Genomic DNA, 16,617 nt, shown 5'->3' with positions numbered 1-16,617 from the left:
ATGGGGTTGAAGCTGATTCTGTTGGGATGGTTGATTCGCTTTGCAGGAAGATTGCCTGTCAGCATTTCCCGGGGCCATGGGGTTTACGGTTTGTCCGAAGACTTCACGCAGGCTGGGGTATGTACTACATGGCCCAAGGTGATTTAGTGGGGCTGCGGGGCGAGTCTCCTGTTTTGGGTGCTGCTGTCTGATTTTGATCTGCTTCTGGTACGTCTAAGAGGTCACCATCTTTGGAGAGGGGTGGTGGTGTTCAATGTCTTTTCTGGGTTCCTTTGGTTTTTCGTGCACTTACTCTGAGCGATTGGAAACTTGCTGGTGCATAGGTTTGTTAAATTTCCCTGGTCGGTTTGGCTTTTCGGGAGCTGGAGGGCTCTGATTCGGGTAACTATGTGTGTGGTGGGGTGAAGCAGGTGCTCTTGCTCCACAGGCTGCGGGGAAGTGTTTGGGACAATTGGTGACGGGGTTGTCCAGGGGGCCATTGTCCAGGGGAGCCAGTTTAACATGACTGTTAAATAAAACGGCTGTGGCCTTTTCAAACCCATCTTGTGTGTTGGTGTTTTATTTAATTGAGCAAATGAGCCAAGCCTGGACCGTGAGTCGAAGCTACATCTGTCATTTGTTTTACTTTATTCAGTCTTGACTCTCAGCTTTCCAAACCAGACCCAAATATCTTGTTAAGGCAAAGAGGGTTAGAAGCCACAATGCCTGAAGAGCATGGTCTTTGACTTGACCTTTGCCAAAGTTCCTGCATGTATGGAATATTATACAACAGATGAAAAGCAAATGTGTCCTTAGGTCCCTATGCAGTTAAGGTGGGACACCAGTTCTTTAAGTCACATCTCTTGACTTTCTGTTTGTACATGCTTGTGATCATACCCTCACTCAGAGTAGGAGACATCTTGCCTCCCATTGCCATCGCCTCCGGGCCAATGAGGTCCCACAGAGTTAAATCCAATTCTTTTTTTAAGAGCTCTTCAGTACAGGATAAGAACAGCTCTACCTCATTTGAGTGAACTTTGAACACTACCTAGCCAATGATTCTGCATGCTTATGGTAACAAAAGCTTTTCATTTTTCAGAATATAGCTGTTAGGTCCTACTTGGTTTGTAGCAAGGAGAGTTGGGAACACTTATTTATAAGGTAGTGCAGATGAGTCAAATGCTTCATACAGACAATGTTGTTTCAAAAGCTTTAAAACAATTGTGTATTATTTTTTACAACTTATACATTTATGAAGAGAAAAACTAAAAGTAAAAAACACAAGGTAAGTGCTTTACTTCTCATCGTTCCTGGAAGATAATATATAATCGATTTCTCTATTGAAATTGACACTGAGATACCCAAATTGAAGAGGCGCAACTGACTTAACCCATCACAGTAAGTAGAAATGGGGTCATTGATGATCCACATCATCAATGAAGGTAAGCTGAGGTGTCTGGTAGATCATAAGTGTGTTCACAGGCAGGAATTACAGAAACCAAGGACAACAGCCAGAGATACAAGGTGGAGCAGGACGTGGTCTCAGACATATCAGAGTCAGTAGCCAGAAACTCAAAATCAATGACTGAAGCCAAAGGCACGACAAGCCTATGGTCAAAACCCAGATATTCAATAACTGGGGAGGAGGTCAGGAGGTGAAGGGCACAGCGAACAGGAACAAGGAACACAGACCATGGAGGAGTTATTAGGACTGTAAGCTGCAATGGTAACAAGCCACAACAATGGAGCAACTAGCATAGGTGCCAATCGCCTTTATATAGTTAATTGGGTAGTCTGGGTGATTGAGTAGTGGTGCCTTTAAGAGGTCTCGCGCGCCTGCATGCAGTACCAGACATTCATCATTTGAGGACAACCGCCAATGGTCAAATCTATATTTGTGCTCATCTTCCTTCCGGCGACGCTGTGCCATGAGGAAGGCAATACCTACTGGATTGGGACCCAATAAGGAGAGGTGGCGGTCGGTTACGTACTTTTCTTAACAACAGCACACAATGTTAAATAAACTTATTCCAACATGGAGATATCTAAGACTAAGCATACACAAAGTCATCTTTGGATTCCTTAGCCATGGTCACGTATCCAGGTCTACAAACCATCCTGTACCCCAGCTGGGTATGCCCGCTGAACCGGGACACCAGCGATTAACCCGTTCACCCCCTGTGGCTAGCCGAAGCTGAGCTACACAGGGCGGCTATTGTCCTAAAAAGGACAATAAATAATCATAGCAGAGGACACAGCTCTTCGGGAACCTCAGTGGCACTGTAGTATACAGAAGTATAGCAATACAGCGCTCTACCGCCCTGATAAGAGCAGCGCCGAGGCTTATCTCAATGACAAGATAGGACTCGTAGTGAGGTAAAACAGGGACTCTTTATTTGGGAAACACACGGGCTTATATACAATCCAACACAGGAAAAAGGCCATAAACCATGTCCACACAGCCCTGCCCAGTCCAGCGCCACACTTAGGCCACAGAGGCCCGCAATGTCCGTACCGCTTTCAACCATCGTTTTCGGGGTGATCCCGAATGAGCGGCAGCGCTCACGGGGTACCAATAGATAGTTCGGGGGCCTGAGGATATCCTGTCAAATCGCAGGGACCCTGAGCGGCAGCAGTTCAAAGTTCTGCCGGGACGAGACGCGAGGTAGACGGGCGGTTCCATAACCGCGCCGGCTAACCTCCGCTCTCCTGGAAGTCCCGTCGGCCGGGAATCTACAGGCGGCTCCTCCCCGGACCACCCCAGGTCGGCATCCCCACCACCATATGATAGTGCTGTGGTCAGGCCGATGGTGTCCGGGCTATACAAGTCTGGGGGCAGGACATGTGGCTGATGGACAGGGTAGCACACAAGGAGAACAAAAGCACACACAATGATTACAACATATACTGGGAAATGCAGGTATCACAAACAATAACTATTACAGACAGCAATGATTAACCCGGGGCAGTCACAGGCAGTTCACCCTCTTGGGCGATCTGCAGAGGGGATGGCTGTATACTATATGATGTCCCAGACTGGAAACTCGCATAAGGCCTATGGAAATTGGGACAAGATCTTCCATATGTGGAAAATCAATTTTCCGTATCATATTAGGGAGAACAGTGTATATCGATTGTTATGTTAGAATGAATGTGTTTCAAGTACTAACTGAAAGACTTAATGAAACATAAGTAACCAGGGGCAGTCTTCCCAGGGTACTGCATGAATGTGGGCTATAACCATATTAGTCAACGAATTGAGTCAACAAACCGTTATCTGCTGATAACCAATTCATTACATATTGAAAAGCACAGGGAAAATGATTTTCCATAAGGTGGTGCAGATGTGTCCAATGCTTCATACAGACAATATCGTTTCAAAAGCTTTAAAATAATTGAGTATTATTTTTTCCTACTTAAACATTTATGAAGAGAAAAACTAAAAGTAAAAAACACAAGGTAAGTGGGATTCTTGCTTTACTTCTCATCATTGCTGGTAGATAATATATAATCTATTTCTCTAGATAACAATCTATGTAGAATTTAAAGCAAGTAGGAAAAACAGCATCTTATTAGCTTATGTTCTCACAATGTTTGATTTTGTGTGCATATATATATATATATATATACACATACATATACATATACTGTATCTCACATTAGTATGATTTGTATGTTATTCTTTTTTAACCTTACAGAAAAATGTTTATATTATTTCTTATTGTCCTTGATTGAACTGTGTCCAAATCAACATATGGAATTGATAGGATTATGGTACATGCACTCAGTTAGAGAGTTAAGGAGCTCAGATCAAAGTTTAATCTCATGTTAAACACTACGGATCATTGATAACTAATGCTGTTTTGCTTTGTCAGAGCTCAGTTTACGGTTAATGCTATATGATGGTTATTTGCTATACTGAATGCTAATATTTACGTGGGGGGAAAATAATTCACTAAAGAGATCTTGACTTAAGTTAAGATTGGTATAAAATAATTATGCATCTATCCAAAGATTATATATCTGTCAAGGTAAGAAGAGGTTTTGATTAAATCTAGTTTCATCGCACAGAAACCTAAAGTCACCATTGATTCATTTTTTTTTTTTACAAAGCTTTGATTTTAGGGTTGAAACATTTAAGTCAATGGCCTCATTTTTTAAGGAAGGTCCTAATTGAGACCTAATTGAGATGAAGGTCAAGAAGTCTCATTGAATTAACTATGCATTATGCAGGGCCATTTCAGCCCTTCTTGAAGTATATAAAGACAGCTGGGTTGGCTCTTTTATTGCCTAATGAGGCCTGTAAGACAGAATGTCCAAAACACCTATGTTCCAGTCATTGATCCCACACAGGGACACAATTTAGTTGTGGAATTCAACTAAAGGAAAATACATAACAATGTACGTTAGCAGGGATGGACACAAATCACCCATGTGGGAGTAGGCAAGGGGACAGGTCCTCAGACATAGTACCTGTCTAGGCTTGTAGCTGAACAGATGACAGGGGCAGGTTATCAGCAATCAGTACCTGCTGGTGGAAGTACCCTGCGGGCAGTCAGCTACTCAGGTGAGAGGGCCACGAACTGCAACAAATGGGTCAGATGCATGTCTTGTCAAACAGCAGGCCAAACAGGGAAATATGCAGATGTGAGATCCCACATTCAAGCCTTGAGTCAGGCAAGACTCCAATGGACAGTCAGTGGGGCTAACAATTACTGGTCCCAATATAAAGCTATTCCATTACTGTATACATTAACTGTAACATATCTTGTTTGTTTGATAGCAGTGATATTGCTATGAATGCTAGCATTGATATTCTGAAAACTTTGAAAGTGTTAGGCCCTCTTATCTATGCCACCAGCACTAGTCATGGTATTACAATGGTGTCCCTGGAATTTTGCCCACATCACCAATGCCCTACAGAGCCTTTCAAATTAGCAACATATCTTTTGCTTTGTTCGTAACCTATATTTAATCTAGGTGATAATTATTAGGAAAGGTACTTCAATTTCAAATGGCAATTACCAGCTTTGGAACAATGCACTAGCATGCAGACATACATATATTATGTGTATGAAAGTGTATGCATTTGTTTATGGGAAAGATTGCATTTTTTGACTTGCACGATCACACTGGCATGACTTTTGGTCAATCCTAAAAAAGATAGACCTTAGATATACCTGTTCATTAAGACATACAAATATATTTTCAGATACCACAAAATGTGAGATGGTACTAAAAAGATATGTTCATTATGATGCCCCAGGGGAGAGGTGACATCATTCAGCTAAGGGGCAAGTCCAGCCAGGTAGCCAACATTTGGAAGACACTCAGTGTGCCCAAGGGCTGTCTAACACATATTTACAGTTATAACAGTGCGTGTTATAACAGACACTCTGGTGGCTATATGTATAGCTTCAAGTATACTATAAAAACTTAAGGTAGACCAAAAAAGTAGCAATTTCCCCCTACACCCCTTGCCACACTCCTATGATGTATTACACTCCCCACAAGGCCACCAGGTACAGTGATCTTGGAATCTTGGTTTTTGTGGGCAACTATATCTAGCAAAGATTCAGAGCAGTCTGAAATCAGTGCTATTGTTGACTGCAAGCATTTAATGAAAACATTGTCGAAAAGACATATGTGTCTAAGTTGTTGCGGGATAAGGTTACTTTGTAAAAAGCGTAAATACAAGAGGCTGGCTAGGGTTTCCATATTTCTCAGAACTGCTACATGTATTTCCAGACATGATCAGTACCTTGCATAAATGATGTACAATTAGGATATATATTTCATTAGCCAACATACAAAATGTTGTCTTATTATCTTCTTCACAATTATTATTATCATTATAAATAGTTTAAATCTTCATTGCTAAAGGACATTTGTGCCTGTACTGTGTCCATGTGATCTTAAGATAAATGCATCTGGTACACTCAAGGTTTAAACACAATTTCTTATTAACGATATCAATTCTGCTTCTACAGACCACTCATCAAAATGGAAAGACCCCCAATGATGCATGCTTTAGAATCTTGTAGAGATGCTTTCTACATAAGATAAGCAACCATTTCACCAATGGAGCACTAACCAGTTAAGTGAAAATGCTTGTGGACATCATCAACTGCTCAAATCAACCAACTGTGCTGCCATCAACGAATACTTCAGGCAATGACACAGGGCCAGGAAATGTTCAATGTTTTCCTTCTACCGCCTCAGACCTTTGGATGTTTTTAATCCCTTCAGCCTTATGCAGCATTGCCACCATGTTGATGAACCCACCAATTCTATTGACTATTTTATTGAAACACAACCTAAGGAAAGAAACAAGGTACCAGCTTCTTGCTAACGTGATGATCTCAGACCTCATCTTTCTCCTCTTCAACACAGTCATTTCCACATGTAATGTTATCCGCTGGTATATACACCGGATAACATGTTTTACAATAATCGTTTTTTCATTTGCAGCCTATTCTAGCTGCGTTCTGACCTTTACTGCAATGGTGATAGACACATATATTGCTATTTGCTTTCCACTTCATTATCATGTTCTCCTATCTTTGTCGAGGACGAGGAAGGTGCTGTTGGCAATATGGACATTTTCCTTTATTTTTCCCTTGGCTGCATTTTTACTAAGTGAGACGTTTGATGGGAACCCACTTAAGAAACAAAATCTGTGTCTTATGTTGTATTATGGTCCAGATGAGAGGAAAAATTATCTGGTTACAGTTGTATGTGCCTTGGCTTTATTCTTCTTGGTCCTCTGTTCTATCATGATTACCTATTTTTACATAAAGGTCTACCAAATGACTAAGGAATCTGGGATTTGGGTGAGCCGGTTTTCAAGAGCCAAAGTTACTTTATTGACGCATTCTATTTTGCTCTGTCTGTATATTGTACCTGCCTGTGTTCTGTCTGCAGAAATCATGATGTTTAAGAACAATGTGATTGCAATAGAGGTGAGAATGTGGATGTCGGCTTTCAACAATGCTGTCATAATGATGATGCCAAGAGCGCTGTCCCCCTTATTGTATGGACTACGATACAGAGAAATATCGGCCTCGCTCAGACTTTGGCTTGCTCGCAATAAAGTCAGCTACCTTTCCACAGAGTTCTGTAGATCGTAAATTCACTTACATAAAGGGTTGAAACATGTTCACCTTTTTACGATGTTAAGCTAAAACAATGAATAAAACAGCATTTCCTGTTGACTTTTTGGGGTTTTTCTTACAATTGTGCATTGTATTAAATTATTGAAACTAATATGATGGCGGAAACCCCTTATCTGATAAATGGGAACTGTCTTTATCACAGCTTTTGGTACATATAATTTGTGCTTTGTGTTTGCCAATCATTGTGACTGTGGGAGATATTTAGTTTGAAATTTTAGCTCAGAGTAGCTAAGGTCTCTGACATTGGGTGCCACACTAGCATTATCAATTCATCTCTAACTCTCTCCCTTCTCCTTCATCACCCTTAAAGTTTGGTGCTATTTTAAAGAAAAAATACACATTAGTGGAATGGTAAAAACAATTATTTTACCTAACGAACAGGAATACATATATTTTAACATTTTTGGTATCTATTATACAGTTAGTCCTGCTTTTGACGGCATATGTTATATACAGACATTTGGAAAACCAACAGCCATTTTAAGGTCCCCCCTTAATTCATAATGTACCTTACTTATAGATATGCAACTCTGCCCCCAGATATGCCTTATATCCCCACATATGCCACTCTGCCCCCCAGATATGCCACTCTGCCCCCCAGATATGCCACTCTGCTCCCCAGATATGCTTTATGCCCCCTGATATGCCACTCTGCCCCCCCAGACTTACCAATGCCTCCCTAGACTTGCCCATCTGTGCAATGCGCGCAGGGCCGGCCTTTGGGGTGTGCGACCTGTGCGACCGCACAGGACGCCACACTCCAGGGGGCGCCGCCGTGCGGTCCGCCGCCGCCAACGCCGCGGGGTCCGACGCCACCGTAGTGTACCGCTGCCGCCAGCAGCGTACCTAGCGGGGGGGGCGGTCCGCACTGGAGGCCGCTCGTCAGGGGGGCACCCGGCACCCCTCCAGAGACGGACAGTAATGTCCGCCGCTGGAGGAGCAGGCTCGCAAGGGAGCGGTATCGGAGGTCTTTAACAGACCTCCGGCTCCCTTGAGTGATTTTAAGCCGGTTCAAGGATCTCCAGAACACCTAAGTGGGGGTAAAAAGTGCGGCCTATAATCGGACCAATACGGTAATAACTATCAACAGCTTAACAAAGGGCAGAGATAACACAGAGGAATAATCATGCGAACCGTGATGAACTAGACGTTACGATGACTTCTGGCATGGGATATGGTGGGTTTCAAATACATGTACATTGCTCATTTTGATCTGCAAACATTAATACGTGGGTTAATTGGCAAATGTTCTTTAAAACTTTTCATGATTTTGGACAGAATATCTCCCGTACTTAATATTAACTTTTACTGAAGTAAGCAAAACACTTATTTAATTCGCTGGCAAACTAAACCTGTTCTGGTTTACTGTACTGTTTGGATACCTGTTGTCCATATTAGAACCTGCTAAAATATGTTTTTAAGTTATTGCATATATATTTTGCTGAAGAAAATACTAAGAAGAATGCAGAGTACCAGCAAATATATGATTTTCAATCACTATTTCAACCTACTATTTTTAGCAAAAGATAAGATACACCTTTTATGACGCAAAACACTAATATCATCTGCAAAGGAGCATAGGTTACTCTGCTTCTTCTAGGATACAGCACTAGTACGTGCTCCCTAGCACCCTTTGCTGGGCCTTCTACATGGGAAATGCATTTTCTTGACATTTTGGTCGAGACATATGCCAAATGCATCATTCATTTGGATTAATTTTTTTTTAAAGGTCGGGGTATGTTAGAATAAAGAAGATCATGATATCAAATTTCGTTGAAATCTTCATTTGATAAATATTTTTTTAATATCATTTTTATATCATATTTTTTAAATCATTTTTTAAGAATATTTCTTTATCTTATTCTATTAAATCCAATTTCGTACTTTTTTTTAACTCTATTTATTTCAAAACAAATTACATCAAAAACAAATGACATCACTTTTCTACATCCCTTCATCATACAAAATTAACATATATATATAGTAATTCTGAATAAAATAGCATACAAATCAAACTTTACAGGGTGTGTCTGGACTAAGGAACAGAGAGTAGAAAGTAGTAGAAAGTAGCCGAAACATGCAACAGGTTATATGGTGCTCTACTGAATGAGTGGCTTTGCTTGGGGCAAGGACAGGTTTGGTGTGGCTAGCTGTGGGAGGCCAGGATTAGCCACAGACAAAGGCAGGGGTTGCCCTGAGTACCATTAATGAGGTTGGCTAAACACCATATAACTAGTACCTAGTGGCCCTGCGGACATCACTGTCTCATTTATATCAGTGTAAAAAAGTAATGTGACGTAGAAGAGATCTTCATTCATTATGCACACGGATCACTTAGAAGATACTAAATACAAAAACCGGAAAAAACATGTTGCTGCGCAAGATACTTACAGTAACTGCCACAATTTGCATTTGCATAGTGTGTTTCATTAACACTGGTTTATATTGCTTGTTAAATGGCTGCTATAATTAGATTACCACCTGGTCCTAAAACAGTTATGGGTGGGACTTGACTAATGGGAAATGACAAAAAGATGTCACAATTATTTACAAATTAAATCTTTAGATTATTTAACCTAAACATGCGAGAGATGTCAGTAAAAGGCAGAAGAGAGGCAGCTAAAAATGAAATCACATGATCAGAACTGCCTTCAGAACTGCCTTCATTCTTCGTGGCAGACTTTCTACAAGGTGCTGGAAACATTCCTCAGAGATTTTGGTCCATATAGACATGATGGCATCACGCACTTGCTGCAGATTTGTTGGCTGCATATCCATGATGTGAATCTCCCATTCCACCACTTCCAAAAGGTGCTCTATTGGATTGAGATCTGGTGACTGTAGAGGCCGTTGGAGTGCAGTGACCTCATTGTCATGTTCAAGAAACCAGTTAGAGATGATGTGAGCTTTGTGACACGGTGCATTATCCTGCTGGGAGTAGCCATCAGAAGATGGGTACACTGTGGTCATAAAAGGATGGTCATGGTCAGCAACAATACTCAGGTAGGCTGTTGCGTTTAAACGATGCTCAATTGGTACTAAGGGGCCCAAAGTGAGCCAAGAAAATGTCCCCCACACCATTACACTACCAGCCTGAACCATTGATACAAGGCAGGATGGATCCATGCTTTCATGTTGTTTATGCCAAAGTCTGACCCTGCCATCTGAATGTTGCAGCTGGAATCGAGACTCATCAGACCAGGCAACATTCTTCCAGTCTTCCATTGTCCAATTTTGGTGAGCCTGTGCGAATTGTAGCCTCAGTTTCCTGTTCTTAGCTGACAGGAGTGGCACCCGGTGTGGTCTTCTGCTGCTGTAGCCCATCTGCCTCAAGGTTTGATGTGTAGTGCGTTCAGATTGTATTCTGCATACCTTGATAGTAACGAGTGGCTATTTGAGTTACTGTTGTCTTTCTGTCATATCAAACTAGTCTGCTCATTCTCCTCTGACATCAGCAAGGCATTTTCATCCACACACTGGATATTTTCTCTTTTCTTCAAAACCATTCACTTAAATCCCCTTTCTTCCCCATTCTGATGCTCGGTTTGAACTGCAGCACGTTGTCTTGACCACGTCTACAAGCTTAAATGCATTGAGTTGCTGCCATGTGATTGGCCATGTGATTGGATGATTACCTATTTGTGTTAACAAGCAATTGAACAGGTGCACCCAATAAAGTGGCCAGTGAGTGTATATCCCCACAATTATAGAGTGGAAAGTCTAAAGAAAAGATTAAAGGAGCTCACTATGTATAATTTGTAGAAAAGGAATATAAAGAGAGGTGTGATAAAAAATACAGGAGGTAAGTTAATTTCAGAGGAAGAGAAAAGTTAGAACAAGATGTTCGTGACCAACCCTGTTAGTTGAGGTCCATAAATTACTTTTTTAGGCAACTTAAACATGGTCCTCAAGGGCAATAAGGCTCGGAAACACTGATATGCTGCATACTGTGTGATTTATATGCAAATCAAAAACATCCAAATCAAGATTATAAAAGGAAATCCTAGTTCCCAGTTGGAGCTCTCTCTGGCTTTACTTCATCTGACCCAGTCTGGCCAGCCTACTCAGCTTCCCACCCGACCCAGCTAAGACATGCTCTGGAATCACCTCTGTCCCAGTCAGCACACACAGATAAGGCAGGTTTGCCACACTTCGCTAGAGGAGCTTCTTCAGGGCCCCTCTTTGCCCTAGGAGCACAGGGAACTTCCTCTCCCCTCAATGGCCTCTCTCTGGCATATAGGGGTTAAAAGGCATATCATGGGACAGATAGGGAGGGTATAAGGCATTTCTGAAGGAAGAGTGGCATAAAGGGGATCAAAAGGCATTTCTAGAGGCAGAGTGGCATTTGGGGGTTAAAAGACATTTCTAGAGGCAGAGTGGCATATAGGGAGTTAAAAGGCATTTCTGGAGGCAGAGTGGCATAAAGAGGGTTAAAAGGCATTTCATGGGGCACTCTGCCTCCAGAAAAGCCTTATGCCCCCCATATAACACTCCCCCCCGACTTACCACTGCTTCTGACTCCCTAGTGGTGGCAGCGGGTGGATGCCGGTGTTCATTAAATTAAAGGGGCTGGCGTGCATGCACCGCTCTGCCCAATGGCCATGCCTCAACAATTCGTCCCACATCTTAAAAGGGGTTTAATTTCATTAGGTGCCAGCGGCCGGAAGAGGCTTTCAATCCCGCTCGCAGCCGCTCAGCGGCTGTTTTGACTGTCGGTCTGCCGGCCGCCCGGCCCTGGCCTCACCCTTCCTCTGCCCTTGAAAAGCAGAGACCCCAAATCGGGACTGTCCCGCCTAAATCGGGACATTTGGGGGCATGAGGTAGGAGGGAAGTTAAAATAGCAAGACTGAGACACAAAGTATAGGTTGGTTTTTCTTGTTGGGGGCAGGGTATACTTGTGTGTGAGGCTAAAGGGGGTCTAGTTCATCAGTAATTTTTTCCATTTCACATGGAAGGTGATATTCTGCAGCAAGTGGGATGGATAACATGTACTGATTCTTTTTGTGTGTTTTGGATTACATATACTGTATGGCAGCACTTTACAATGGCTGGTCAGCAACATTTGAAGTGTATGTGTGTCCTAGAAAAAAACCTTAGCTCCATCATTGTGTTTCACCATCGCTGTGAAGTAGTCGTGCTGTACTTGCAGCATCCTGAAGATGGCGTAGCCGTAAAGCGACTGATTACTGGTGAGGATCAGCACTTGAAGTAGTTCACTATAACAAACTAAATAACACTTTTTACCGTAAGTATTCTTGTTATTGCCTCCAACTTAAGATCTAATGGTTCTTAATTATTTTTTTTTTACAAGAGGAGCAATTGTCATGTAACATTGAAAGCCATAAGATATACATTGGAATTTATTCCAGGTAGTAGTACATGCATATGCGACTCTGGGGGGGGGGTATGGGGCTTGATCTGAGAAAACATACCTGTGTCACTGGGTATGTTAGTGTGTCTGTGTTTGAGTATGTAAGTGTGTGTCTGCTTATGTGTGCGTATGTGTCTGGTTACTGTCGGTGAATATGTTAGTGTGTGCCTGGATATGTTAGTGTGTATGTGGGACTGGATATGTTAGTGAGTGTCTGCTTATGTGTGTGTGTCTGGGTATGTTAATGTGTGTGTGTGTGTAGGAATGTTAGTGTGTGTTTGTTAGTGTGGGTGTGTGTGGATATGTTACTGTGTGTGTAAGGGTATCTATGTGTCTGAGTATATTAGTGTTCGTGGATATGTTATTGTGTTTGACTCTGTGTGTCAGTATGTTAGTGTGTCTGGCTATATGTGTGTTGGTATTATGTATCTGGCTATGTTAGTGTGAGTGTCTGGGTGGATGTTTTACTGTTTTACTTTATTTCTGTGTGCGTGTGTTAGTGTGTGTGTGCAGGAGTGTGTTAATGTTGGCGTCTGTGTGTCTGGATATGTTAGTGTGTGTCTATGTGCATATGCAGCCATTATGCACATGCTGTATGCACCTTTTGCATACACTAAGGATGTTAACTCATTTGTAAGTGTAATTTTTTGAAAACTGTGAAAACCTACATATGTCTTCGCACAATTACAGATGACAGACAGATATAATAATAACTGACACTATCATAATAAAAGATGGCTGCAGCCTTCTTGTTACGTAGCAACAGCTACCAGTGGACCAATGAATCAGTAAAGCCCCGCCTCCTAAATGCAGCAATTAACTGCAGCCACACCACACACTGCCACACACAAACACCACACATTAACACACACTCTGACATAGACCAGCAACACACCCCTCCACCCTACTTACCATGTGCGGAGCCCTGTCCTCAAACCATGAGTACAACAACCCCAGGGAGGTTAAAAGTGTAACAAAAACTTAAAAAACTCTTTTTACTCATTTTGTTTTGTGTCCTTAGAGTGGAGCATTAGGAGAGAAGGTTGGGCCTCTTACTCCACTCCATATATTCCTGGCATTTGTAGGTATAATAATCCTGTCCAGTATTGGCTTAATTCGCACGCTGTCCTAATTTATGAGACAGGCTGAATAACAAGAGGCAGACTTGTCCAAAAAGTCACCCTGGACAAGAAGAAAGTGTTTTGTCACAATATATATAAATATATTAGCCTGAGTAATGTAATCTGATTACTGGTAACATGGAATATTTGAAATAGTTTGATACCATTTAAAGACAATAGGTGTTAATGCATAAAGAGTGATTCTGGTGCAAAATGGTCCCATTTCCATAGCAACCAGAGAAATGTTACAACAGACTATTCCATTTATACTGCATTACCCTGTAATTGCCTTTTAGATGGTACTGCCTGTATGTGGTGTGTAATAAGACATCTCACGGTTCAGATCATGATGTTCATCTTTTATTTATACATGGCACCAACAGATTACGCAATGCTTCTTACAATGTATACATGCAAACTAGAATTAAGAGACTAAGACAAATGGGTACATTAGGTAAACATTGCCCTGCTCACAATCTTACAATTTAGAAGAGTTTAGGCTTGACTATGCAAGAAAATAGACACTGTTAGATGATATTGCTATTTCTCCAGATTAACAGATTCTAGTAACAATATAAAAGTGTTAAAAAAGCTGTAGATCTGTAGTAAGGTGATATATTTTGGAGCGGTATATATATATATATATATATATATATATTTATATATATATTGGATTTGCTTAACCATGTACAGTATTTTGCTATCTGTTTTCACATATCTGTCGAGTATATCACACTGACAAATAATACAGCATAATGAAACATTTTGTTTTTTTATTTAGTGAAAGAAAGAAATGTCAAACCATAAATATACATTGAAGCAGTAAATGTGAATATAGGTAGAATAATCTAAAGATCTGTGCAAAATCAAAATAAGGCAAGACAGCAAGTAAAGAAAAAAAAACTTTTTTCCCCTTCATACTATAAATGTGTCTGCTTTTTCTACATGTCCTATATTTATCCAAGAATACAATCAGATTGAATGTTTATAAGGGTAAATCCACCAAAATGCAGTTTTCCCCTTTATTATGAAGTCACGATTTTCAGACCCTATTTCAGTATTTCAGCCTTGAAGATGCATCAAGCATATGACATTCATTGTATATATATATATATATATATATATATATATATATATATATATATATATATATATATATATCTCTATATAAAATATCATAATTAGGATCATTCTCATTAGCTAAATACAGCTTGTATGATCATTTGAACGTTGCGGTTTTTCTATTCGTTTCTGGTTTTCTGCGGAAGAGGATTCATTAATACAGTGTAGATACCATCTTTACTATCGAATATGTTGTATTATCTAAATATACCTGTTAGCTGGTGCAACGAAACTATGTCGTTTAAATTTACAAAACAGCTTGAGTGATTTATATATTTCTCTGTATCTGAAACCATACAAGTATGGGGAGACTCCTTTTGGTAAAACAATCAAAACATTGCAGATTATAAATGTTAACAATAATCCTGTTCTAAAACTGATCCTATTATTAATATATAACAATGATTCTGCTAGTAGGAGCAAAAGTGGGAAAAGGTAAAAACCCAGTATGATGTGATGCATCATAAAAGTGACTGTAGCTCTGGAGGAGACACCTTTAAAGATTCCAGTTCCTCTTGTTTTAAAACAGAGAACAATGTAGAAGCAAAGTATCAGCACAAAGGACAGAAGGAAGGATGTAATAAAGAGAATATGAAATAGTCTAATGGTTTCATCCGCGTGTAATGTCATTACCAAAATTAGAGGCAAGGAACAAACATCAGGTTGGCAGGGTCCAGGATGCTGGGTAAAGTACAAGACCAAAAATAATACTGCTGGGAAGAAGCAAGAGGAAAACCACAATAACATAATGAGCTTTTTAGTTCTTGATGGAGGGAGCAGCAAAAAATAGTGCAGGGGCCACAGAATAGCCAGATACGTATCTACAACCATTCCGGCAGCAGTGAGGACTCCTCCACAGTAGGTAACAGCCAAGGAAAAGAGGAGAAAGGTACAGGCAAGTTTGGGTATCTTCAGGCTCATCACATTACAAATGCAAGTGGCGGTGTAAAGAAGAAGGAATATTAGGTCACAAATCAAAGCATTGGCCAGGAGTAAGAACCTTGTCTCTTGGCGTATGCTGAAGTTGGAAAAAATGGCAAACAAAATGGAGGGTGTCACAAAAAAGGCAGCAACAAAACAGGCAGTGGTAGGAATGAGAAGGATTTCAATTTCCAGATGAACTGGGAAAATAATCCAATCTTGAAGGGAAGAGGGGGAAGGGTTTCCCACCATCTCAGAGTAGTTGGAGTAACCATCTCTTTGTGACATCAATGAAATGCTGCAGTCAGACATATTCATGCCACTTCTGGACATCCAGATTGTTCAAAGAGGGCAGATGGAAATATTAAGTACTTGAAAAATCGTTGAGAAACGTTGTATTTCACAAAACAGACCATCCATGAAAATAGTTCCTTTTAATCAAAACATGCCTGAAAGTTGTATAAAATCACATCAAGTCTCAAGGACAAAAGTTTTTGTGGTTTATCGGAGGCAAAGTCTGCTAGATTCATCCTACTGCTATAACAAAGAAACAGATGGAGTGTGTGCTCAACCAAGCGGATCATCAAGTGTATATTTAACTAGAGATGTGTGCTAAGCCATAAACATCATCATGGACCAAGTTATTGCAGCTGATGGTCATGAAGTATTGATTGGCTTAGTGTTCCGTATTTTATCATTTTCTTTCAAAGCTATATAAAACCCGCATAAAGCAGATCACACATGATTGGATCTTATGTTTATTGTTATGACAGATTAGTGCTATGGTGCATATTTATATAAACATCTTGTTTCCCAGACAGTGTAACATTTATCATCACATGCAAAATCAGAAACTAAGAATGATATTGGTTTCCTGTAGAATGAAAAGTAGATCCACATTAAGAACACTGTAAGTAATAGCTTGAAT

The 16,617-nt window shown here is 40.6% G+C and overlaps 1 protein-coding gene across 1 annotated transcript; it reads right to left on the bottom strand.

The window, feature by feature from the left end:
- Nucleotides 1–1,412: 1,412 nt before the first annotated feature.
- LOC128484112 (uncharacterized) lies at nucleotides 1,413–16,001 on the bottom strand. The gene is made up of 4 exons (XM_053460430.1): nucleotides 14,980–16,001; nucleotides 12,247–12,370; nucleotides 2,495–2,827; nucleotides 1,413–1,697 (listed from the first exon to the last, which is right to left on the bottom strand). The coding sequence occupies exons 1-4, from the start codon at nucleotides 15,999–16,001 to the stop codon at nucleotides 1,413–1,415; spliced, it is 1,764 nt and encodes a 587-aa protein (XP_053316405.1).
- Between the last annotated feature and the right edge of the window lie 616 nt (nucleotides 16,002–16,617).

This window comes from Spea bombifrons, chromosome 3, assembly GCF_027358695.1.
Source record: "Spea bombifrons isolate aSpeBom1 chromosome 3, aSpeBom1.2.pri, whole genome shotgun sequence".
In the NCBI taxonomy this organism is placed as follows: domain Eukaryota; kingdom Metazoa; phylum Chordata; class Amphibia; order Anura; family Pelobatidae; genus Spea; species Spea bombifrons.
Note: the sequence above shows the minus strand (reverse complement) of the source record. Positions and strands in the feature narration are given on the sequence as shown.